Source organism: Helicoverpa zea, chromosome 18 (genome assembly GCF_022581195.2).
Source record: "Helicoverpa zea isolate HzStark_Cry1AcR chromosome 18, ilHelZeax1.1, whole genome shotgun sequence".
NCBI lineage: Eukaryota > Metazoa > Arthropoda > Insecta > Lepidoptera > Noctuidae > Helicoverpa > Helicoverpa zea.
The window spans coordinates 1,672,104-1,697,048 of NC_061469.1; the positions used below are offsets into that span (position 1 = coordinate 1,672,104).

Consider the following 24,945-nt stretch of genomic DNA (forward strand, 5'->3'; position numbering starts at 1 on the left):
ATTGACATAATTAACAAGATATTAAAGGTTTAAGGTAGAATTTAAATTTTAAATGTCGTTATGCTTTAAGCCAATCATGATTTTAAGTATATTTGTAACACTATTATCGTTTTTAATATATATTTTTGCAAAAATGTCAAGTTTTATAAGTAGCATTTCAGCAAAAATAAAATCAATTTTAAAAACGATTCAAATGTTACAAAAAATATATACATAAAAGATACATTTTAGGCATTACATTTAAAAAATGGAAACAGCGTGTTTAAGCCGTGCTTAATACATTAAAAAGTTTTAAACAAATCAAAAGCACCTTTTTCGATAAAAAAACTATTATATAGGGTGACTGGTAATTAGTGACCGATAATAATTGATCATGTGATCTACCCATGATTGAAAATAACTTTCCCCAAAGAAACTTGTACCGTATTCTAATTAGTTTAATCACAATAGCAGAACAAACAAACACAAAGTACAAAAGGAGATGTTTCAAATAAAAAAAAATCTATGGAATTCAGGAAAAATACAGATAAATTGCTTAATTGCGTACTTTTCTTGAAATAATTTGATATTTATTAATCGGTTTTATTGACTTTCAATATCGACAATTTAAATACCACGTGACGCTGCGGGTTGTTCGAAAGAGATACCGCGGCCCTGGTACATAAAAGGCCTATGACGGAACACAACGGTTTTTAGTCAGTAAGAGTCTGACACTCCCTCATCGTTGCTAACCCACAGCGGGAGGAGTCATTTGATGATTTTTGACGTTGTTAAAAAAAAAAGATACCGCGTCACCAAAAAATGACAGTCAACCATAGATTTAAAAATTAAGAAAAGTTTGGGAGTAACTTTGGGAAAGTTGTTTGTAATTATGCGTTCAAATATCGGTCACTAATTACCAGTCACCCTCTATTTTTATACATGTACCTACTCAATCCCTTTAGGAACTCCGATGTGCCAAATAATTAATATATTTTCGTGATTATCAAGCCACTGACTATGTACTTATAACTATTATTATATCAACTGTATAGGGGTAAGGTTCATGTGGACATTGCCCGGTCAATTCAAGTGAATCAATATAACTTAACGGACGAGAAGTGAGCGGGTAAAGTCGACAGTTTGGTTAATATTATGTAAGATTTTTTAATTGGAAAATTGAGCCTTATTGACGTTTTTTATACATTTTTTCATTTTGATTTATTCGTTATAGGTTATGTATGTGAAGCCAATGTGAGAAAGATTTTTTTGAAAAGAGTTTATATTTATTTCTGGATTATTTTATTTATGTATTTTTTTACTGAATATGTATAGGCTCAATCTTTTCCAAATATATCGAAACGGGCCTTAAACTATTCAAAGGCAATGTTTGAAAGCATATGGTTTTAACTATAAACTATAGTTAATATTTAACTGCTTACTACGACTAGATGTTTCGTGAAATAACTGGCTAATTTGGTATAAAACTATCCTTTTATGGTAACTTTCTAATGTTTTTTAATTATTATTATTATGCCAAGTCCGTTTTATGGTAGGGTTACAGATAAAATTATAATCGTTGTTGGCGTTTAAGCTTAATAAGTAGTTTTGACTATAGTTGAGTAATTTTCGATTGTTAGAAATAATGTTTTAGTGTTTATAAGCATGATGTATATTCTTTAAGAAAAGATAGTTCCTAAAGAAAAATACTTAAAAAATATATACTAAACTATTCGGTGGAAATAAAACCTCAACAATAGGTTTTACAGATACTCATATTAAAAATTATTATTAATCAATAATTATTTAAAAATATTGAAGTTTTTAGAGCTTTTAGGTCCGAACTTTAAGTTATGTCATGTTTGAAATTTGTGGTATATCAATTTTTAACGGATCTTTCGTTTTATTGACGCAGTAGGAAGCTTTATCAATAGTAAAATTATAAATTAATAATTGACAAAACAATCCTTGATATGGAGGAGAAAAATGTTTGTGTTACAATTTTAAAGTACGACTTTTAACAATTTTTAATTAGTCATAAGATCAGATGTGAATCTTACAGAGATTAGGTATAATTATTACAAGAAATTAAAAAACAATACCAAACAATTTTTTTTCGAAATATTAATTTCACATTTTACCAGAATCGTTCTTACGCATATATTAATGTTACTTCTTCACAAAAAAATTTGGAATTATTGAAAATTAAGGCAAAACTGAAAGTTGAGCGTCATAGATTTACCTGTTGAGCGGTTGAGTGAAAATATAGTAGAGTTGAGTAATTTTGAGTGGGGTGGCACCCCGCTCACCTTTCTTATGGGATCCGAACTGACTGAAGCACTTTGCTGGCCTGCAAAAAAATATTATTATTATTATTTGTAATGATTCTTAAAGGTTAACTTCTTGTCTCTTCGCCGTACCATTAAATTCCAAAGGGCGTTTTATCATTTTGGTGGTAAATGAAAGGCTTTTAGTATTAGTAAAGACAAATCACGAGAGCTTATTGATGTACAGGTATACTATACAAACATTATGCACTAATTAACTTTTTCATTTCTAAAGTAACCCATTTGACTACTTTTCTTCATACCACAGAACGTTAATACAAGATTATTTTCTCCAAAAGTGTCTACTGTTGATTTAACTGTAGACACTTTTGGAGAAGTAAGTAAAAGAAGTAAGTAAAGCCGGCGTCCCCGTCGTTGCTACAATTCTACGTCAGAGGCCGTCATTTGGATTGAATAAAACTGACTTCAGGGTTAGTTAGGTGATTAAGGGTCCGTTCAGACAGACCGGCTCGGAGTGGGGAGCAAATTCTTAAATCGAGTACCTACTCAGTATTTGTACTAAGGTTTATTTTTGCTTGTGCACTGCTTTTGTCATTAGGAATGCTCGAAGGCGCTCGGTGTGAAATAATAAGAGGAGCCAACCGGAGCCGATCGGCTCCGATCGCGTACTTTTTCTCGGTCTTGCAGACGTTTGGATTGCATCTCACGCAGCCGATCGGAGCCGACTCCGGTCTGTGTGAAAAGAAAAATGCGCGCCGATGCTGTCCGAGACGGTCTGTTTGAACGGATCCTAAACCTGCAGCTCACTCGAGAAGAAGAGTTTATTTGGGTACATATTTCAGAAAGGCTTGAATATTACCTCATACTCTTGCGTGTCGCTGATGACGCCGCTGACGCACAGCAGCTGGTACTGCTTGGCCCGCAGCGTACCTGTCGGGTATCAGTGGGGATGGGTACGTACCTCATACTCTTGCGTGTCGCTGATGACGCCGCTGACGCACAGCAGCTGGTACTGCTTGGCCCGCAGCGTACCTGTCGGGTATCAGTGGGGATGGGTACGTACCTCATACTCTTGCGTGTCGCTGATGACGCCGCTGACGCACAGCAGCTGGTACTGCTTGGCCCGCAGCGTACCTGTCGGGTATCAGTGGGGATGGGTACGTACCTCATACTCTTGCGTGTCGCTGATGACGCCGCTGACGCACAGCAGCTGGTACTGCTTGGCCCGCAGCGTACCTGTCGGGCATCAGTGGGGATGGGTACGTACCTCATACTCTTGCGTGTCGCTGATGACGCCGCTGACGCACAGCAGCTGGTACTGCTTGGCCCGCAGCGTACCTGTCGGGTATCAGTGGGGATGGGTACGTACCTCATACTCTTGCGTGTCGCTGATGACGCCGCTGACGCACAGCAGCTGGTACTGCTTGGCCCGCAGCGTACCTGTCGGGTATCAGTGGGGATGGGTACGTACCTCATACTCTTGCGTGTCGCTGATGACGCCGCTGACGCACAGCAGCTGGTACTGCTTGGCCCGGAGGGCGGGGGCTCCGCGCCGCAGCAGGCGCAGCGCCGCCGCACACGACGCTGAGCTGCCACATACCACCTGACGTACCTACATCAAATTCATAATCAAAATTCGTTCATTCAAACTTGGCTGCAAAACATTACTTTTCGGACGTTAGAAAATTTCAAAAGGCAGCCCTCAGAACGCCCACCCTTGCTGGGAAGAAGTGGCGCAACTTACTCCCCAGCAACACATGTCTCTCTGTAGGTTATAGAGATATCGAGAGCCAGCGACTGCCAGACCTTCGTTATTTGATAAGGGCTGATACTTTGTTTGTGCATCTACCTTACGGTAAGTAATACGGGTTAAAGTATGAAATTGCCGATTTGTACTGAAAATCTAAATTGTAATTTTTTTTAATTTTTAACAAACTTATTTAATCAAAATAGTTGCCATTATTATCTATGCATTGCGGCCATCTAATAGGAAGGTTATTTATGCCTTTACGATAGAACTCTGAGGATCTAGACTGCACAAACTGTGTGAAAGAATGTTGTTCTGCCTCCTGGGAAGAAAACTTCTTGTCACGCAGTTAATTGTCCAAATCACAAGATAAAAAGAGTCGTTCGTTAGAACAAGGTCTGGCGAATATGGAGGAAGACGAATAGTTTCCAACTGCAGTTCCTGAAGAGTTAAAACGGTTTCTCTTGCTGTATGGGGTCTCGCGTTGTCATGTAGTAATAACGGTGAAGGTCGATTCATGAGTCGTGGCTGTTTTACTGCAAATTTTTTCAACATTATTCGGTGTTCGGCCGGGTATCTGGGTAGTTTGACTAAGATCGGCGTTCACCGTCTCTCTTAATTCCTCGTTAATCATCTGTCAGGCGGTCTTCCTCGTGGCTCGTTCTTCAAGTCGAAGTTTCCACCACGAAAGCGTTTAATCCAAAATCGTACGGTGCGTTCATTAGCAGACACCTCTTCAAATGCAGCATTGATATTGCGGGCTTTTTCTGCCGTACACTTCCGCGTCATTCAAAAATTACTCAAATTTTCGCAGTATCCATCTTTCTTGTTTAAGTTGAATAACAAAAACAATTGAACATCGATAATCAAATGTTTCACATTTTTTAAAAGAACAACATCACAGAAACCATATGAAAAAAGTTTCATTCGAAAACCTCAAACCATGAAGACTCTATGGCAATTCAAAAACCTACTGGAATAAAACGACAATTTCATACTTTAACCCCTAATATAACCGATAGACTACTACGAGGTTCGACTTTTTTTGACGTGACAACGTCTTATAAATCGATGGAGCCGGCTGCACGCACGAAAAAACATGACTCATGCGGCGTTACCTCGCTCTGAGGCGTTACCTCGCTCTGAGGCGTTCCATCGCACAATCGGCCTACGCGTTCGGCAGCGTTCGACATCTGTCTCTCTCCCACTTGAGTGAGCGATGCGTCCGAGTAAACAGCTGCTATTCAATAATATATTTACATATTTTCGTCAAGTATGAAGTGCAGTGAAAAGTGAATGTGGTGTAAATTGTTTATAGCAACGATAATTGCGACGATAAAGGTAATGATTCTTTCGATATTAAATATATGTTCAGTGATATATTGTCGAATATTCGTGCTTTCATAATTAAAATAAATAGCATCAGTCCGCTAGTGCAGCGATTGTAGGTTATGCTATAACAAAACTATATTAAATTCTTGACCGTTATTTGAAGCTTACTAGTTTGAGATAGGCACCTACGTGTTTTCCGCTTTTATCTCCGTCCTTTTCTACCCCATATCTTGCATCTCTCTCGCACACCGACCAGTTTCACTCCCCACCAGGCAGGAGGCGACGAGTGTTCTCGGCGGCCACAGTTCGTCATTGGCGTCTTGTTTTCCGCCCGAGAAGGTTGGTCTAACCAACCGCTGTAGTATTTCGTTGAAAAATAAACTCAGTGCTCTCGCAGAACACAGGTGAGTTTATAATATTTTATACAATTTGTTAACGGTTTTACCGTTCGATATTCGATTTTGCGAAATCAAGTGTTAATATTTTGTACATCTACCCCTTTTTTGTCACGAGTTTCTCCCGTGTACTTTTTTTTTTTTCAGTAATTTGTTTTCAGAATGAGTGACCTATAAAGCAAATACAGATGCGGTAAATAATAAAGCTACCACAGCCCGTGCACGTGACTATGGAAAAGAAAGCAAGCCCGAAGTTCCTAAGGCACCTGTGGCCCTAGTTCAATCCTGCAAGGCGTTCAACGGTTTGACAAAAAAGAATGGTGTGAGGTGCGGTCCAACCAGCATCTCCTTAGTTCGGACTGATCACTACCGCACTTGAAGAGGGCTGATGGTGTCAAGAAAGCTTTTCGGCCTTGAAAGACTTGGTACGCTCCCCTCGGACTGCCAGTAAGTCTGTTAGCCACCCCCCATGGGGGTCGGCTCATTATCACGGCGTGTGATGGTTTTCGGCCTTGAAAGACTTGGTACGCTCCCCTCGGACTGCCAGTAAGTCTGTTAGCCACCCCCCGTAGGGGTCGGCTCATTATCTCGGCGTGTGATGCTTTTCGGCCTTGAAAGACTTGGTACGCTCCCCTCGGACTGCCAGTAAGTCTGTTAGCCACCCCCCGTAGGGGTCGGCTCATTATCTCGGCGTGTGATGCTTTTCGGCCTTGAAAGACTTGGTACGCTCCGCCTAGGACTGCCAGTAAGTATGTTAGCCACCCCCCGCAGGGGTTGGCTCATTTTCACGGACCCGCGCAGGGTACCAATCTTGCATGTTGCGAGACGCAGCATCATTACAAAGTGGGGACCAGTAAGTATACTAGCCACCCCCCACAGGGGTCGTTTCATTATCACGGACCCGCGCAGGGTACCAATCTTGCATTTTGCGAGTCGCAGCATCATTACAAAGCAGGGACCAGTAAGTATACTAGCCACCCCCCGCAGGGGTCGGCTCATTATCACGGACCCTCGCAGGGTACCAATCATGCATGTTTCGGGTCGTACCATCATTGCAATCTACCCTCGCAGGGTGGCTATTTGGATCGACTTTCGAAGAGTCGCCATTATAACCTTCCCTCGAAGGGAAATGGTAATCACACTCACGCTGAATGGCGTGTGACGCAAAACTCTAAAAGCTCCCTTGGGACATCACGAGTAAATTACAATAGGAACCATGTCCAACAGACGAAACAAAGCGTCCAGGACCGCAGGCGGACTTTGATGCGTCCAACAAGGCACGTAAGTTATGACTTTCGAGGCGGGTTGCCTAACATTATATCAAGACCAATGGAAAGAAATGGGAGCTCCGCCTTTCTTGTCAAAAATAATAACTGGGTATCGGATACCATTGGCCAAAAGCCACCTTTGATAGATAATGCATGATTTGACCAGAGAGTCCAAAGAGATGGATGTCGTCATATCCCAAATGATAAAACAAAAAGTTCTATTGATAGTTGCAAATTCTGCCAGCTTTCTTTCCAATATGTTTCTTGTGCCCGAAAGGCGACGGAAAGAACTGTCCAATACTCAATCTCTAGGTTCTCAACAAGTTCATAATTACGGAACCCTTCAGTTTAATAAATGTTTTTCGGGTGCTAGAGTTTCTTCAGAAAGACGAATGGCTGTGCAAGTGGATCTCGCCCAGGCTTACTTCTACCTTCCGTTAGCCGAAGGTCACAGACATGTTCTTCGACTAGTATACAGAAGAAGACTGCTTCAGATTACGTGCCTACCATTTGGCTTAAGCACGGCACCCAAGACCTTCGCCACAGTGACCAATTGGGTGGCTCAAACTTTGAAAACTCAAGGGTTACTTATAATTGTGTATCTCGATTTTCTGGTGGCTCACCAAGATATATTCGCCTACTTTGGGATCATTTGCACCACGTTTTGGATGGCAAGTGAATAAATCGCAAGCATTATCAACAAGATAATGACAAAACGCACTACGTGACAAACAGCACGACAAACTTAGAAGGCCTGCATAGCTTGATAGGACTTTTAAACTTCGCAAGTTTTTGTTGTCCCATACGGCAGACTGCATTACCGGGCTCTCCTCATTTTCCTCAATGCAGTGTTAAACAGCAATCTATACCTACCCTATTCATGGAACCGTGAGCCAAACGGTGAACAAACCATAAAAAGGGTTCTTATAAGTCACGATTGAAGTAATGATCATATTTTAAAAAAAAAATAACTACGAAAGTAATATACTGACAACATTAGAAATTATATTTTAGAACGATGTCTGTGGAACTTATGCAATCTTTTCAAACTTATATGAAATCAAATATAATAAATGCCGTAAATTGTTTTCTTAATTTTAATTAAATATGTAGTAAATCGTTTACATGTAAAAGGAATCTAGAAGTCTTGACTGTCATACATAGAACCCTACTTAATTGAAGACCACAGATACTAAGAACATTTTACATAAAAATGTGACGTTTTTGTCATCGGTCGGGTTATACCCACCATTTTGAAAAGTGTCATTCTTTGGTTACATTGTGGGCTCACGGCTCGGTGAATGGAGTATAGCAATGTTGAACCTACCAGCAGATGCCTTAGCAGATCTAAAGTGGTGGCTGATCAGCTGCCACCAAACCTTGGATATTCATACGCCACTTCCCTGTCACCTTATAACCACGGACGCCTCCGATGTAGGATGGGGGCACAACTGAACGGAACTCCCGTAATGGGTTCATGGAACAAGAGAGAAAAAGGCTTTCACTGCGATCTGAAAGAGATGCTTGCAGTATTAACTGGATAATCACGGCGAGTTGCTAAGGAGATCAACAGCCATTTTTCAATGCAAAAATGGGACTGCAGTGTCATATCTAAGAAATCAAGGTGGCACCCTATCAAGGAGCCTACCGAACTTGACGTACAAAGTATTCAGTTATCTCGAGCTGTATCAAATCTATCACGTCGTGAATCATATACCAGCCCTATTCAACAGTCATGCAGACCATCTCTCCCGACACAAACCTCCACCGGAGGGGCATCTTGTATCAGCAGTGGACCTATTTCCCTCGAAGCGAGCCCAGGGATACATAGTTGTGTACTACGTGCCCCTAGATCTGAAGGACCCGAAAGCGGGGTTCCACGATGCCCTTTTTCTCAAGTTTGGACTTACCCGCTAGCATGGGTATTACCGCCACCTTACCTTATACCGTAAGTCCTCAGTCATCTCAATTCAGGAACGGGAGTTAATCTCATAGTAGTTCCTTCGGTGGCACCAGGTATTTTGGCGAGCAGATTTGAAGTCCCGATTATTAGCAGTGATGAACCTCGAGCAGAAACCGATAGACACAGCAACGGGGATACCCCCTGCCAAGGTCAAGGAAATGGGGAGGGGGGGGGGAGGGACAAGGAGTCTCTCCGACTGAAGTCTTCTTCAATCCACACGCAAGACTTATCAATCAGCTTGGAGTCGATGGTTAAATTGGGGCGAAAAGTATGAAATTGGATCCTATGAATCCTTGAATCCCTATTTGGACCTATACTTACCCAATTTTTTTTTTGCGGACTTACACATAGTAAATAAACTAGCATACAATACTATTTTATTACACAAGTCAGTTATAGCTACACTATGCAATGCAGAAACCACTGGAGAGCTAGGTTCACACGTTCTAGTCGGACACATTTTAAAATCAGTAGCGCTGAGCAAACCTGTTCCCCGGGAAGCCGTCCATCTGGAATATTGACCAATTGGTAACCTACTTAAGTGCAGTAAACGTAGACAAGAATAATCCTTTTGCAACTTCCAGGCACACTGCTGCTCTTTCTTTTGCTAGCTTGTTTCGGAAAGGCGAGTCCATGATCTTTCCTTGCTTGCAATAGACCCAGAACATTTCAAAAACAACAAAGATAATTTAATCTTATGGCCAGTCTTTGGCTCTAAGACCGACAGTTCTAGTCATAGGCAGTCGGGTTGTTGTTTGATGGATAATCAGGAAAATATAAATCTAAGTCCAGTGTATTGGGTCAGAAAGACTAAAGCCTTGTTAGAAGATAGACGGACATCGGCTAATTCCTTAAATTTATTTATATCTGTTAGAGGCCAACTAAAGGCAGGCACCCGAACGATGATTGCGGGTGGATTAAGACATTGTTAAAAGAGGCAGGAATAACTACAACCCCAGGAAGCTTCCACTCGGCGGTAGCGTCAAAATCTGTGTTGACAATATACCTTTGGACGATATATTAGCCAAGGGTAATTGGCGATCAGGCAATACATTTGCCCATTTTTACAGAAGAGAAAGATACCCACTAAATAGAAGTAGCAAGTTATCTCGATTATTTAATTAATCCAGCTGATTAATGTCTATATTTTTGTTACTATTGTTATTAAGAAGTATCGCAATATTTTTGTTAATTACTATTAGAAAATGAAATCAATTTTGCTTTTGTTCTTGCATCTCTCTTTTAATTTTTATTACTCATCCTCCGAGCCCCTTTCCCAACTATGTTGGGGTCGGCTTCCAGTCTAACAGGATGTAGCTGAGTACCAGTACCAGTTAACTTTTATTACATTAGTATTCCAGGACGCAATACACATACTTACATGTGATTACTCGTTTACCTAAGTACCTATTTACATACACAATTTCATTGTGCTTTTACTCACATTGGCGTCCACTTCCACCAGGCGATAACAAACACGTCTCAAACTAGTAAGCTTCAAATAACGGTCAAGAATTTAATAGCAGCGTTTTACCTGAAATAAAACGCATATTAAATACTTACCTTATTTGAAGCTTACATTTTAATTTCTGCCTGGTGTTTTCGACTCAATGACGAACTGTGGCCGCCGAGAACACTCGTCGCCTCCTGCCTGGTGGGGAGTGAAACTGGTCGGTGTGCGAGAGAGATGCAAGATATGGGGTAGAAAAGGACGGAGATAAAAGCGGAAAACACGTAGGTGCCTATCTCAAACTAGTAAGCTTCAAATAAGGTAAGTATTTAATATGCGTTTTATTTCAGGTAAAACGCTGCTAATAATAAGGTAATAAAACTATTTCACGATGAGTAAAAAATCAATTGCTTTACTATTCGATCGAAATAATTATGGAGCATAGCCAGTGTAGGGCAAAATGAAATCTAACTACTGATTACTAACTACAACTACATATTGTAGTTAGTAAAACTGCAAATTACATTAAATAATCGTAAAAAGTAGTTAAAAAATTTGATTACTAACTACAAATTGTAGTTGCAATCACGATTACGAGATTACTTTTTATAACTATCTACACATTTTAAATAATCAATCACGCGTTCATGTACTGACTTGTCGTTTGCTAGTTAAGTACAGTTACCGGCACGGAAGTCGAGCCCTGACTTTCACCTGCGCAGAAGTGATTTATTGGGTCCCTTTGGTGGTATGAAGGGAGCGCGGGGGCGGCGGTAAAGCGGTGATTGGCCCGCAGCGCATCGCGTCATAGCCGTCACTCGGGATTGGTTCTTAGCTGCGGTTGACGTACGTCAGGACGACGAAACACTTCGGGCCAATTTAATTGACACCAATTTTTATAAAATATATTTTTCTTTTTTATAAAAAATGTTTTTCATTTAATTAAAGAATAAATTAAATTCGAGGTAAAAAATGTTAATAAGAAAAGTACCAAGGTACGAAGTAGTTTTTTCTTGTCAAACCAGAAAATTTAACCTATATTTTAAATTAGAAACACTTGATTATCTAATTCCATCCCAATTTCCATTTCTCAATTAAATCAATCAATATATTTTTTTTCTTTAAATCACTGAGCCAGTATGAAATTACTTAGGGAACTTAGGAAAAAATAAATAAATATATTAAAAAAAAAAATTGACATAATTGTATTTATGCGTACAAATAAATGTAACTTGATCAGTTCAATTATGATTTCCATTAACCTCCTTCTCTACATCCATACAAAATATCTATCAAACAAATAAAATGAAAATTTTCTTTTGAAAAATGCAACCATTCCATCAGTATTTTCTTATGACGTTGTCACGTTCAACTATCGTCAGTAAACCGACTTTACAGACAACCAATTTTTTGTTGTTCTTTTTAATTGGTGTACATAATAAAGAGCATATCTATCTGTCTGTCTAAGATAACACAGCACAGTGTATGGTGCGCATAGGCATGCATATATATAAACTGACCTGCGCAGGCGAGTGCGAGGGGTCGAGCACGAGCAGCGTGGCCTTGCCGTCCTTGTGCTTCTCGTAGCCGATTATAGTGCGCGAGTGACCTGCGAATAAAGGGATTTATTGACAATCTGTACTTAAAAATAAAAAAACGGATATGTAGGTAGAGCTAGAACACACATAAAACAGAGAGTTTATGCACAGGGCCGAGCCTAACCCTTACGTAATTACCTTAGTATTAAATAAAAAAGTAACTATAGGTTTGTTTTGTGCATTAGGAATTTAAAATATATTTTCAAGCAATTGACATCCATAAAGCAGTGACGAGCAATTAAGATAATCACGCACAAACATGTGTATACAGGTCAAAGTGAAAACCTTCTCTTTAGAGCCGGTTCAAAATTAAGGGCTGGAGTTTTTGCAGTCCTTTTGAAAGTCAACAGGAGAAGTCTACTAATACATATTATGAGATAAAGATGCTGATTTATGATTCTAAGGTATACCGCCGCTCAGCTTGTGGAAGTGTATCAGCTGACATCTGTATACCAGTGGCACATGACTTACCCTGGTGCTGCAGGTACAGAGGCGCCTTGAAGGCCGAGGGTTCCTCCTGGAAGTAGCGCAGCACCCAGTCGAACAGCGCGGGGTGGCTGCCGTCCGCCGCTGTCGGCTTGTGGAAGTCTATCAGCTGACATCTGTATACAATTATTATTCTTATCAGGACATACAATACAAAAGAATAAAAAAAGAATGAAATAACACACGACGAGGGGGCATTTTGGAAGTAGAGAGCTTTTTCCAAAAGAAGAGAAGAAAGGCAATGGGCAGAGAAGGTCTTGGACTTTTTTAAGTCAGATTTTTTTACAATACACTTTTTTACATTGACCTCCAGTCTTCCACGAAAAGTATAAGCTCAAAAATATATATATTTTTAATATTTTCTATGGCAACAGAGAAGGAATAATTAGTACCTTATCCTGAGCGATGAGAGCACAGTGACTACTTCACAGGCGCCTATCCACTTCCGAGTGTTGTATAGTTTGGAGCCCAGCTGCTCTGAACCCTAGAACAAAATCCACTCATTAGTTCGATTGTTTTAGAATGAAAGTACCTGTTTCTGCGTCGATGCTCTTGGAGAGTTGGAGATGAAATGATGCACGACGACTTGGTTATATATGAATAGTTTAATTGTACAGGTTTTTGTATTTAACATAATAATAATTAACTTGTCGAACTTATTAAAATGTAAGGGTCTGTCTGTGGCCTGTATGTACCAGAAATTCGTGTGTACCAGTGTATATGTTTATACTAGTGTGCTGTGTGTAGCAGTGTCTTATGTACCAAGTGTACCAGAATGTGGTGTCTAAGAGTGTATAGTGTATTAGTGTGTCGTGTGTATACCAGTGCCTCATTTGCACCAATGTATGACGTGAACCAGTTTATCCTTTGTACCAGTAATTTTTTGTACCAATTAATCATGTGTACCTGTGTATCGAAGCCCAGCTGCCAGGCTCTCTCCACCAGCAGCTGCAGGCGCGGTATAGAGTACAACTCAGTATGTGTGTAGTGTATCATATGTACCAGTGTATCATGTGTACCTGTGTATCGAAGCCCAGCTGCCAGGCTCTCTCCACCAGCAGCTGCAGGCGCGGTATAGAGTACAACTCAGTATGTGTGTAGTGTATCATATGTACCAGTGTATCATGTGTACCTGTGTATCGAAGCCCAGCTGCCAGGCTCTCTCCACCAGCAGCTGCAGGCGCGGTATAGAGTACAACTCAGTATGTGTGTAGTGTATCATATGTACCAGTGTATCATGTGTACCTGTGTATCGAAGCCCAGCTGCCAGGCTCTCTCCACCAGCAGCTGCAGGCGCGGTATAGAGTACAACTCAGTATGTGTGTAGTGTATCATATGTACCAGTGTATCATGTGTACCTGTGTATCGAAGCCCAGCTGCCAGGCTCTCTCCACCAGCAGCTGCAGGCGCGGTATAGAGTACAACTCAGTATGTGTGTAGTGTATCATATGTACCAGTGTATCATGTGTACCTGTGTATCGAAGCCCAGCTGCCAGGCTCTCTCCACCAGCAGCTGCAGGCGCGGTATAGAGTACAACTCAGTATGTGTGTAGTGTATCATATGTACCAGTGTATCATGTGTACCTGTGTATCGAAGCCCAGCTGCCAGGCTCTCTCCACCAGCAGCTGCAGGCGCGGTATAGAGTACAACTCAGTATGTGTGTAGTGTATCATATGTACCAGTGTATCATGTGTACCTGTGTATCGAAGCCCAGCTGCCAGGCTCTCTCCACCAGCAGCTGCAGGCGCGGTATAGAGTACAACTCAGTATGTGTGTAGTGTATCATATGTACCAGTGTATCATGTGTACCTGTGTATCGAAGCCCAGCTGCCAGGCTCTCTCCACCAGCAGCTGCAGGCGCGGTATAGAGTACAACTCAGTATGTGTGTAGTGTATCATATGTACCAGTGTATCATGTGTACCTGTGTATCGAAGCCCAGCTGCCAGGCTCTCTCCACCAGCAGCTGCAGGCGCGGTATAGAGTACAACTCAGTATGTGTGTAGTGTATCATATGTACCAGTGTATCATGTGTACCTGTGTATCGAAGCCCAGCTGCCAGGCTCTCTCCACCAGCAGCTGCAGGCGCGGTATAGAGTACAACTCAGTATGTGTGTAGTGTATCATATGTACCAGTGTATCATGTGTACCTGTGTATCGAAGCCCAGCTGCCAGGCTCTCTCCACCAGCAGCTGCAGGCGCGGTATAGAGTACAACTCAGTATGTGTGTAGTGTATCATATGTACCAGTGTATCATGTGTACCTGTGTATCGAAGCCCAGCTGCCAGGCTCTCTCCACCAGCAGCTGCAGGCGCGGTATAGAGTACAACTCAGTATGTGTGTAGTGTATCATATGTACCAGTGTATCATGTGTACCTGTGTATCGAAGCCCAGCTGCCAGGCTCTCTCCACCAGCAGCTGCAGGCGCGGTATAGAGTACAACTCAGTATGTGTGTAGTGTATCATATGTACCAGTGTATCATGTGTACCTGTGTATCGAAGCCCAGCTGCCAGGCTCTCTCCACCAGCAGCTGCAGGCGCGGTATAGAGTACAACTCAGTATGTGTGTAGTGTATCATATGTACCAGTGTATCATGTGTACCTGTGTATCGAAGCCCAGCTGCCAGGCTCTCTCCACCAGCAGCTGCAGGCGCGGTATAGAGTACAACTCAGTATGTGTGTAGTGTATCATATGTACCAGTGTATCATGTGTACCTGTGTATCGAAGCCCAGCTGCCAGGCTCTCTCCACCAGCAGCTGCAGGCGCGGTATAGAGTACAACTCAGTATGTGTGTAGTGTATCATATGTACCAGTGTATCATGTGTACCTGTGTATCGAAGCCCAGCTGCCAGGCTCTCTCCACCAGCAGCTGCAGGCGCGGTATAGAGTACAACTCAGTATGTGTGTAGTGTATCATATGTACCAGTGTATCATGTGTACCTGTGTATCGAAGCCCAGCTGCCAGGCTCTCTCCACCAGCAGCTGCAGGCGCGGTATAGAGTACAACTCAGTATGTGTGTAGTGTATCATATGTACCAGTGTATCATGTGTACCTGTGTATCGAAGCCCAGCTGCCAGGCTCTCTCCACCAGCAGCTGCAGGCGCGGTATAGAGTACAACTCAGTATGTGTGTAGTGTATCATATGTACCAGTGTATCATGTGTACCTGTGTATCGAAGCCCAGCTGCCAGGCTCTCTCCACCAGCAGCTGCAGGCGCGGTATAGAGTACAACTCAGTATGTGTGTAGTGTATCATATGTACCAGTGTATCATGTGTACCTGTGTATCGAAGCCCAGCTGCCAGGCTCTCTCCACCAGCAGCTGCAGGCGCGGTATAGAGTACAACTCAGTATGTGTGTAGTGTATCATATGTACCAGTGTATCATGTGTACCTGTGTATCGAAGCCCAGCTGCCAGGCTCTCTCCACCAGCAGCTGCAGGCGCGGTATAGAGTACAACTCAGTATGTGTGTAGTGTATCATATGTACCAGTGTATCATGTGTACCTGTGTATCGAAGCCCAGCTGCCAGGCTCTCTCCACCAGCAGCTGCAGGCGCGGTATAGAGTACAACTCAGTATGTGTGTAGTGTATCATATGTACCAGTGTATCATGTGTACCTGTGTATCGAAGCCCAGCTGCCAGGCTCTCTCCACCAGCAGCTGCAGGCGCGGTATAGAGTACAACTCAGTATGTGTGTAGTGTATCATATGTACCAGTGTATCATGTGTACCTGTGTATCGAAGCCCAGCTGCCAGGCTCTCTCCACCAGCAGCTGCAGGCGCGGTATAGACGGCACACACTCGCACTCGCTGGTTCGCTCTAGAGTACAACTCAGGAGTGAAGAGTATGGCGGGTGACGCATCAGGGATGATAGCACCATTTGCATGTTCCTGTGGATAAACAGGGGTAAGTTGTAGAACAAATATTTGAGATATTAAACAAAGCAGAAAATAATATGCCATAATAATCACAGTTTATGTCATTTAAAGACAGGTTTGTAAAATCCCGTTGGAAAGGAAGCTTGACTGAAAAGAAAAAAAAAATGGACAGAGAATTATATTTTCTTACTTTTGTTTGTTTTATTATGACGGCTAAAGAAGAGCTTATTATGTATGTAGTTAAAGTGACACATGTCCAGGAGAATTAGAAAGAAAATTTTTAATATTTTTTATATGGGTAAGTAAGCTTATTTATAAAATAAAAGAGACAAACATACCTATACCCACATCCCCAGCCTCTATCTCCGTAAGTACTAGCGTAGTGATCGACCGCGCTGCATAAGTATGTCTTAACTATACTTTGGTTCTGAGCGTTTAGCTGACTTATCCGCTCTAAGAGGCCTGCAACAAAAAATATATTTACTTTACAGACATGATTTTAACCTTAGCATTTGCTTGTGTATTGTGGTTTAAAAATGAAACTAGGTATTTGTTAACCATATTAACATGGCCAATAAGTTTCCAAGTCCTATAATTTAGTAAATTATGGATAAAAAGTGAGTAGCGTTTTTCACAAGATAGGATAGATGGTATCCAAATTTTTCCATCAGGCCATCAGGCGAATTTGGGAAAACTGTGGTACTAGAGCTTGTTAGATGTTTAAGGACTAGACACTAAATTGAGGTGGAGATTCTAAAATCACAGTTAAAATGTAGTTATGAAAGACAGAGCCTTAGAGAATTTCATTCAACATCAATAACAATCCGCGATAACTAAATAAATACCTGTAGTCCTCGAAGACCCAGTATCAGTACCCGAGGCCGCAGCCCTACGGAGGCCTAGACTGCGTTCATAGTACCCTGCGACAGATAGGGCTCCGCTGTACACGGCGCGCTTGAGGCTATTGGTAGCTCTGTGAGTGTAGCCTTCATCGTCATCCTCTTCCATACCGTATTGTGCCTGGGGAAATTATGATTTATATATTTTGAACCTTTTCAGGATTAGGTCAATATTCACAAGAATATTTTTATGAATATGAACAACCATTATTTTGTATGTAATGTGTATCAAGAGGAAATATTTTTTGGTTTTTGGTTCTCTAAAAGCTTTGCTACTACTGAATCAATATTAAAATTCATTCACTGTTGTGAAGCTAGACTATCTCAGTGTCATAGGCTATATTTAGTCTGAATAGAAGTAGAGGTTCCCCTGGAACGTAGATGAAATCACAGGAAACATCTAGTGTAAATAAAGTATTTATTTATAAGAGTTTATGTAATAACGAAAATATTATTTATTTCAGCGCATTCTGTTTGTTCACGTACCTTGTCCATATTATTTTTAATTATAGTGCTATTATATCGGGTGTGTCGTTCACAATCACATTAAATTCTATCACATATACTTTATGATATTCTATGGCGAATTGTAAAAAAAATAACCTAATCCATTCAGTGGTTTAACCACAGGAGTCATTTTTCGTTTTTATAATTTTAAACATCATGTGTTAAGCAGAGATAAAGTTAGGATTATTGATTGTTTTGATCAGTTGACAGCTGTCAGTTTTCAAGGGAGAATTACATTTTTTTGTAATGACTGACTTTTATATGGTGTTCTAATTTTCTCACATTTTTATTCTATTTACTTTGTTTGAAAAATTCATTTTTTTATTTTTACGTATTTTCTTTTTTCTTTGTGTTAATGGACATATATTAACCAGTATATTAACGCATTTCATTTAATGTGATTATGAACGACACACCCGATATATTCGAATGTTTGATGAAATAAAATATGGTACGACCTGTACTACACTATCTATACATATCTATACATATAATAAAATGATAGGAAAGTCAAAACTGTACATTGAATTTTTTTTTTAAAGAATACTTGGGGGGTGATCCATAATCGATTCTGAACCCAAATATGTAGTTTTTAGAATTTTTGTCTGTATGTCTGTTTGTCTGTATGTTTGTCCCGGATAAACTCAAAAAGTACTGCACGGATTTAAATCAAATTTTGCATGACTATTACTTGGGGGCCGGTTCAACACATAGGTTATATATTGTCACGCTATCACTTACGGGGGTTGAGCAATGATCGATTAAATAAACGAAATTGGAAAATTCTATAATGCCGATGCAGACGAAGTCGCGGGCAACAGCTAGTCACTAATAAAATAATACCTTACCCTTAGTAATTGGAACTCATGTTCCTCTCTGTTTCTCTGAGCTTCCCTCTCGGCTGCCGAAAGACCTGATGGTGCTCCACACTCCTCTCCTCTTTCAAAGTGTTCCTCAATATGTTGAATCTGGTAACAAAATTTAGTTCTTGTTTTTAATTTGAATAAAAATTACGAGTAAATCTTTGAAATGACAAAGCTTTTGTTTTAATGACAACCAGCAACTTTGATGTTGATCTTATTGGCTGGATTAATAACTCTCTAGCAGCCAGTTTCTTAATCAAAAGTAAAAGCAAAAGTAATGTCATAAAGTAAAAGTAACGGTCAAATTCGTTTTTTCGAGGCTAAAGTAACAGCAAAACTAATAGTTAAAATCGTAAAAAAGCTAATTTGACCATTACTTTTACTTTATGACATTACTTTAACTTTTACTTTTGATTAAGAAACTGGCTGTAGGAAGTTGGATTCCTCTGGCTATGGCCACTGGCTACATACACTTCACTGAAGAGCGGATAAGTTTTTAATAAAAAAATAGTTTTTTTTCTACTCAGGGATACTACAGTGTGGGTCAAATGTTTAAATAATGAAATTCAATTAGTTGTAAAAAATTCTCTGCTTTACTGGAGTCAGATTAGGCCATTTGCGGAGATCATCCTCCGAGCCTTTTTCCCAATCATGTTGGGGTCGGCTTCCAGTCTAACCGGATTCAGCTGAGTACCAGTGCTTTACAAGAAGCGACTGCCTATCTGACCTCCTCAACCAGTTACCCGGGCAACCCCATTTGCGGAGATATATTAGTTTTTTAACAGGCTTGGTTTGTACAGTTTTTGCTCTGCTCTGCTTTTGCTGAGCCTATGTATAATTATTATAATTATGAAAGAAAGTTATGTTTCTTACCAGTTCATGCTGTGACAGAGGCAGAGGTTGACAGCACACTGGACAGTTGCTCACAGGACTCTCTTCCATCATCACCACATCCTCGTTGCATGATGCATTGTCTACTTGATCCTGTGATGGAAATAGGAACTTAGTGGCAGTCAGATACTATAATTAATATAACCACTACTATAATAATAACAACGACAATGTTAGGAAACGTTCCACATTTATCTTAAGTCGACAGTTACTCTTGTAACTTAACCAACGTTATTAATTTATATTTTCTTTTATTTTTCAATTTAATGTAGCTAATTGTCTACAGTTTGGTTGTGGAGCAAGCATTTTTGTAGAATTTATGAAGTACCTATGTTCTGTATAAAAAGATACTAGAATAAATAAACTACAAATAACTACTTACTGACTTCTGAGGACTTAAAATATCTCGATGTTCAACATTGACATGAACTTCGATTTCGTTGGCGTGCGAAAACTCCCGCTCACAAATTGGACACTGGTACGATGAACTATGTGGTCCAGGAGACATGGCCATCGTACTCAACGCTAGCGTCGGGTTGTCCAGCGTCAGTGTGGGGTTGCTCAACCCCAAAGTCGGGTTGTCCGAGTTAGCATTCGCATTTATAGACGGAGATGTGAGATCGAAATGAGCACGGTTTATATGTTCCTCCAATTTTCTCGGACATGTTGACGTAAAATCACATAATAGACACTGGAAATAATTTTCGTATGATTGATTTTGTTCTTTTTGTGGTGTTTGGTACTATTTCAATTCAATTTTAGACGAAAATTTAGAAAATATTTTAAAAATAATATTGGCGGTAAACAAAGAATACAACTTGACAATGACATATCGTCCGTCGAGATTCGAGCTAACTGTCAGAAAAGCGACAGATAATAAATATTTTTATACGGGCAGCTATTATAGTAAATAGGTCTGAATTAAAAAATTACCTGCACGGAAGGACTTGGAGTAGGAGCACTTTTTTTCGGTGTATTTGGTTTTAATTTTAACGCTAATTGAGACCTAAGAGGTGATCCTTGTCCGGCACTAGCCATGGACAACTGTAATAAATAGATCCATATCAGTTAAGTTACTCAACAAAAAACAGAAAACTACGTGTTTCTACATCTATAAAAGTAAGTTTACCTTATTTTTATTAGGCGACCCCTCATAACTACCAGAACTATTATGACTTGGACTAGAAATCGCACCTGAGAAATAATATTGTAACTCATAAAAATGTTTAATATAAAAACATTTGACCAATGAGATTCTGATAAGAGAAAAAAATTGTTTAAGTACCTACCTTTTCTATCAATCCCATTGACCTCATTTTCATGAGAATTTTGTCTGCTTTGAGCCTTTTTAGGAACCACACCATTACTAATATTGATATTTTTCAGTCCATTGACAAGATTTATATTTTTTGGTGAACGTGAACATTTCTCTTCTTCCTTCTCACTTCTACTGTAACTCTCCTTTTCTTGGTATCCGTTATAATAATTGAGATTTTTTGAAATAGCCCCATTGTGGTACTGTGTGGAGTTATCAGGACTGTGCCATCCATTTATAGACCCTGGCGTATTGTAGCTACAGCTATCTGTAGTCGTCATTTTCGAGTCTTCGTCAAAACTAAAACAACAAATTATTTTAGTAGGTAGGTATATAGTACGTAAGAAACAATGTTCTGCCCCGTAAAGTATTTAAAACTTTGAGATCGTAACTTTCAGTCTAAACAAGTTGGAAGTAATATTAGTGAGTATCTTTAACCCTTAACTATCCAGAATGCTTTTGTGACGTAACTGACCAGTAGTGTCCAACAGACACTTTATAAATGTAGGTAAAGTATGACAAAGCAAAAGAAAGTTATTTTGAATTAAAAAGACAGTATAATGTATTTCAGTAATGTTTTGTTACACTTATTCATTTACAGCTATTTCAATTAGTTTTTTTTTTCAGAATTTTCAGAGCATACATTTTGATTGCATTTGTCACAACACTGTTTAGAAGCCCTTGATAATTTCGAAGGGCAAATAACACAACGCTTCTTTCTTTTCGCAGCAGGTTCAGATGATTGAGTAGCCTCCCGATTTTACCCTGCCACATCTTGCATGGCACTCGACACCATAAGATTATTATAAGTAAATGTAAATAAAAAACAATCTACCTTTACACTCGAATCAAACAAAATATTACTGTGTCTGTTGGACACTTGTGGGTTGATGAAGTACTATTTTCGTTTATTAACCAAAAATAATAAACTATTCATGAAACAAATATTTTCATTACACATCTAGATTCGTAAAACATTGGAGATAAATTAGATAAAAGGCCGATTCGTAAAAATAAATACTTTCGTTTTTATGAAAACATAAACGCAAAAATGTGTCCGCGAGACACTTGTGGGTTGTTAAGGGTTAAAGAAAACCAGAAGTTTCGCAAAGTTTATGTTACTGCGCTAAAGTTTGGATCCAACGTTTATTACTACCTAAAGTCCAGAAGCCATGCGTAAAAAGGTACCTACTTATGTCATAAGGATTTTAAGTAGAAGTATTTATAGAATGGGTAGACGAGACTTACGCCCGATGCACAGGATCTGGAAGACTATTGTAATAATGCAGGTACCTAACTAACAATCCTCATTTACAATGAAATAAAAAAGTCAGTTCACCACAAAGATTTTATGCTCACCTCGGGCTCTGGTCATCAATAAACGCCATCAACTCCCTTTCAGGGGTCAAATAATGCAGATGGGCCTTCTGAACATGACCGACTAACTGTGGCTGAGGCACCGCACAGTCACAAAACGGGCATTCCGGCCTCCCGTTGACATGGGCCTCCAAGGTATGAGACCTCATACCTTCATCTGTGAGGCCTTCAGCTCCACAGAGCTCACAGGTGTAAGGAAATGGGCTGGTGGACATTTTGCTCGACGAAGGAGATACTTTGTTTGTTTTCGAAGTCATTTTCTGTAAAATTTATGATGTATTTAGGTATTTTCTGCTTTACTTTTACGTTTAAACTGAATAATAACGCACTCAGGTAACTTAATAGTAGGAAATAGAAATGTCTTATTGTAGAATGAAAACTCGAAAGAAATCTTAGGTACATGCGTTTTGCATACTTCCTATACTTTTAGTGCCTCTTGGCCCATGAGCTAATGAAAAACATATTTTTTATGTAAACAGTCTTCAAGATGATTGAATTTAGAAACGAAACCTCATCAAAAAGCAAGCATCCTGTCTCTAGACTTGTCTTATTGACATTCTGTAAAAGCCGAATGCGTAAAATTTGAAAGCCACTTATAAAAATGGGCCAAGGACACTTCCTTGCGGTATTTTAATTACGATATAATGTTGGTTTAGTACGAAATTCACAGATAAATAGAACATTACAAATCTATCGTTGTAAAGAATTTCGCATTTTTTATTGTGAGAGCGTTAATTCAATCTTAATTATTGCCGGAATTTTGTTTGTTAAACGCGTGGATTTTTAACCGGTTGACAATTTTGATAATACTGATAAATGTATCCATTCAGGTATACTGTATCATGAACTATGTACTTATTATTTCTTTTCCTATATGTGTGCCTACCTATGTAGGTACCTATATAAAAAAAGTTGATGGTTTTGAGTGGAAGTTAGCGTTACAGCTGTGCTTATTAATAACATGAAGGCTCAGCTTTTCCACACAGTTAAAAAATATTTCTTACGAAAAAAAATATTTTTATGATTATGAAGTAACTTATAAATAAGTACGTGTTTGAAAACTCGGAACAGCAAATGAAACCAGAAAGTGCTTTGCGTGAAGTACCAATATCAATATGTTTTCGTAAAGACGCACATGTTCTTCCTAATAAAAAAGTATTGTCTACTTATGCCGCATGAACAACACTCTTGCCTCAATCTTATTGACCTAAATAAATATGTAATCTACATAACTTTAGCGAACAAAAATAGAATAAAATATTGATTAAGTAACATAGAACCTACTTGTACTAGACCTTGATTCTGACCTTAAGTGTCTGCGGCCTTAATGATACAAGAATTGATTTATTTTAATGATGAGTTCGCATAGAAACCGACCACAATAACTATATTGGGGCGAAAGTGTCAAATCGATAAAATTACCGCAGTTTTGTTTTCAAGGAAATCGCGAAACACCAATAGGAAGCTAATAAATTAACACCAGGAATTAAACCTCCTTGCTAACCTTTTGCTCAACTAGGCAGAATAAATGCAAGACCATTGCGTAACATGCTTTATTCCGTAATAAAAACATCAAAATAAAGAGATTGTACTCACCGATTTAGTTTAGTATTTTATTGTCATAGAATAATCCAATTCCACTGCTTTTTAGGGAGAACACTATCTAATTGGTACAATTTCGTTATTATATGTGATTAAAACTAGCATTTTCTAACATTAAAATTACAAATTATATTAATACTACTGGCGATAGGTTGTGATTGCCGTCATTCATGAATTTTTTGGACATTGAAAAATAAGGACCGCTATTACGCATGCGCGTGTGCGTGGCTACTTCAGCGCTCGAAGTGGACATTTTTATAACATTCATTAAATAATTTTACCTGAATAATTATGAAAATTATAAAATTGATTTGTAAATTAACTTCATACTTTAATTTTACAGGATAAATCATTTATCAGGAAGGCTGCTTGGATTATGCGCCCTCTGTGTGTCAATGTTGTGAACAACTGAGCAATTTTCCTGCAACGTGTTATCGGATAAGTAAAAGTAGGGAAAAACTTGATTCAAGACCAGTTACTTGCGTAAAGAAAACTACAATAGAGGGAGTTGTTCAAGATTGAGTAGGTATTTCGTATTATAATACCTAATTATTAATTAACTTACGAAAATGTATGTATAGTGGCAGTATTTTCACACCAGCACCGATTGGTTTTTCCGAGTGACTTGAGTCGGTTATTAACTTCATCTATGCACCGGTAGTTACCAATTGTTTGGTAGCAAAATAACCTGTTTTAAGGGGAGGAGTATAAAAATGAAATTGAAATTTAACACATTCCGACAACTTTCATCATCATCAGCCTATCGCAGTCCACTGCTGGACATAGGCCTCTCCAAGTGCACGCCACTGAGATCTATTTTCGACAACTTTCATTTTGGTGCAATTGGATAACAAGCATAAACGCATAGGTATCTAAATAAAATAACATGTAGGAACAACGCAGAATTACGACATTAAAATTAACTTGTTATTTCTACGTAAAAACGTAATAAAATTATGTATACTACTATGTTCTAGGCAACATTTACCCAGCCCGACACGATTACATATTAAATTCATTTACAAAAAGAGAAAAATAATGTAAAAAGAAAGACTCGTTGGTTTGGCGGGAAAGCGGGCGGCCATTGCATACATAGTGGACGTTTA

The 24,945-nt window shown here is 39.4% G+C and overlaps 1 protein-coding gene across 1 annotated transcript; it reads right to left on the reverse strand.

Annotated features, from left to right (window-relative positions):
* Positions 1 to 547: 547 nt before the first annotated feature.
* LOC124638947 (zinc finger-containing ubiquitin peptidase 1-like) lies at positions 548 to 23,993 on the reverse strand. The gene is made up of 16 exons (XM_047176124.1): positions 23,834 to 23,993; positions 22,220 to 22,497; positions 20,835 to 21,160; positions 20,675 to 20,739; positions 20,479 to 20,589; positions 19,928 to 20,236; positions 19,528 to 19,638; positions 18,640 to 18,759; positions 17,231 to 17,405; positions 16,724 to 16,847; positions 16,238 to 16,397; positions 12,899 to 12,990; positions 12,492 to 12,622; positions 11,943 to 12,031; positions 3,739 to 3,879; positions 548 to 2,329 (listed from the first exon to the last, which is right to left on the reverse strand). The coding sequence occupies exons 2-16, from the start codon at positions 22,492 to 22,494 to the stop codon at positions 2,294 to 2,296; spliced, it is 2,265 nt and encodes a 754-aa protein (XP_047032080.1). The 5' UTR covers positions 22,495 to 22,497; positions 23,834 to 23,993; the 3' UTR covers positions 548 to 2,293.
* Between the last annotated feature and the right edge of the window lie 952 nt (positions 23,994 to 24,945).

What these genes read in the sequence shown, in the direction of transcription:
- LOC124638947 (XM_047176124.1), bottom strand. Translation starts at nt 22,494, where the DNA reads ATGACTTCGAAAACAAACAAAGTATCTCCTTCGTCGAGCAAAATGTCC. An exon ending in CTCTCATCGCTCAGGATAAG is followed by an intron (nt 12,623 to 12,898) that starts GTACTAATTATT and finishes AATTGTATACAG; the next exon opens with ATGTCAGCTGATAGACTTCC. An exon ending in TCTGTACCTGCAGCACCAGG is followed by an intron (nt 12,032 to 12,491) that starts GTAAGTCATGTG and finishes CTTTATTCGCAG; the next exon opens with GTCACTCGCGCACTATAATC.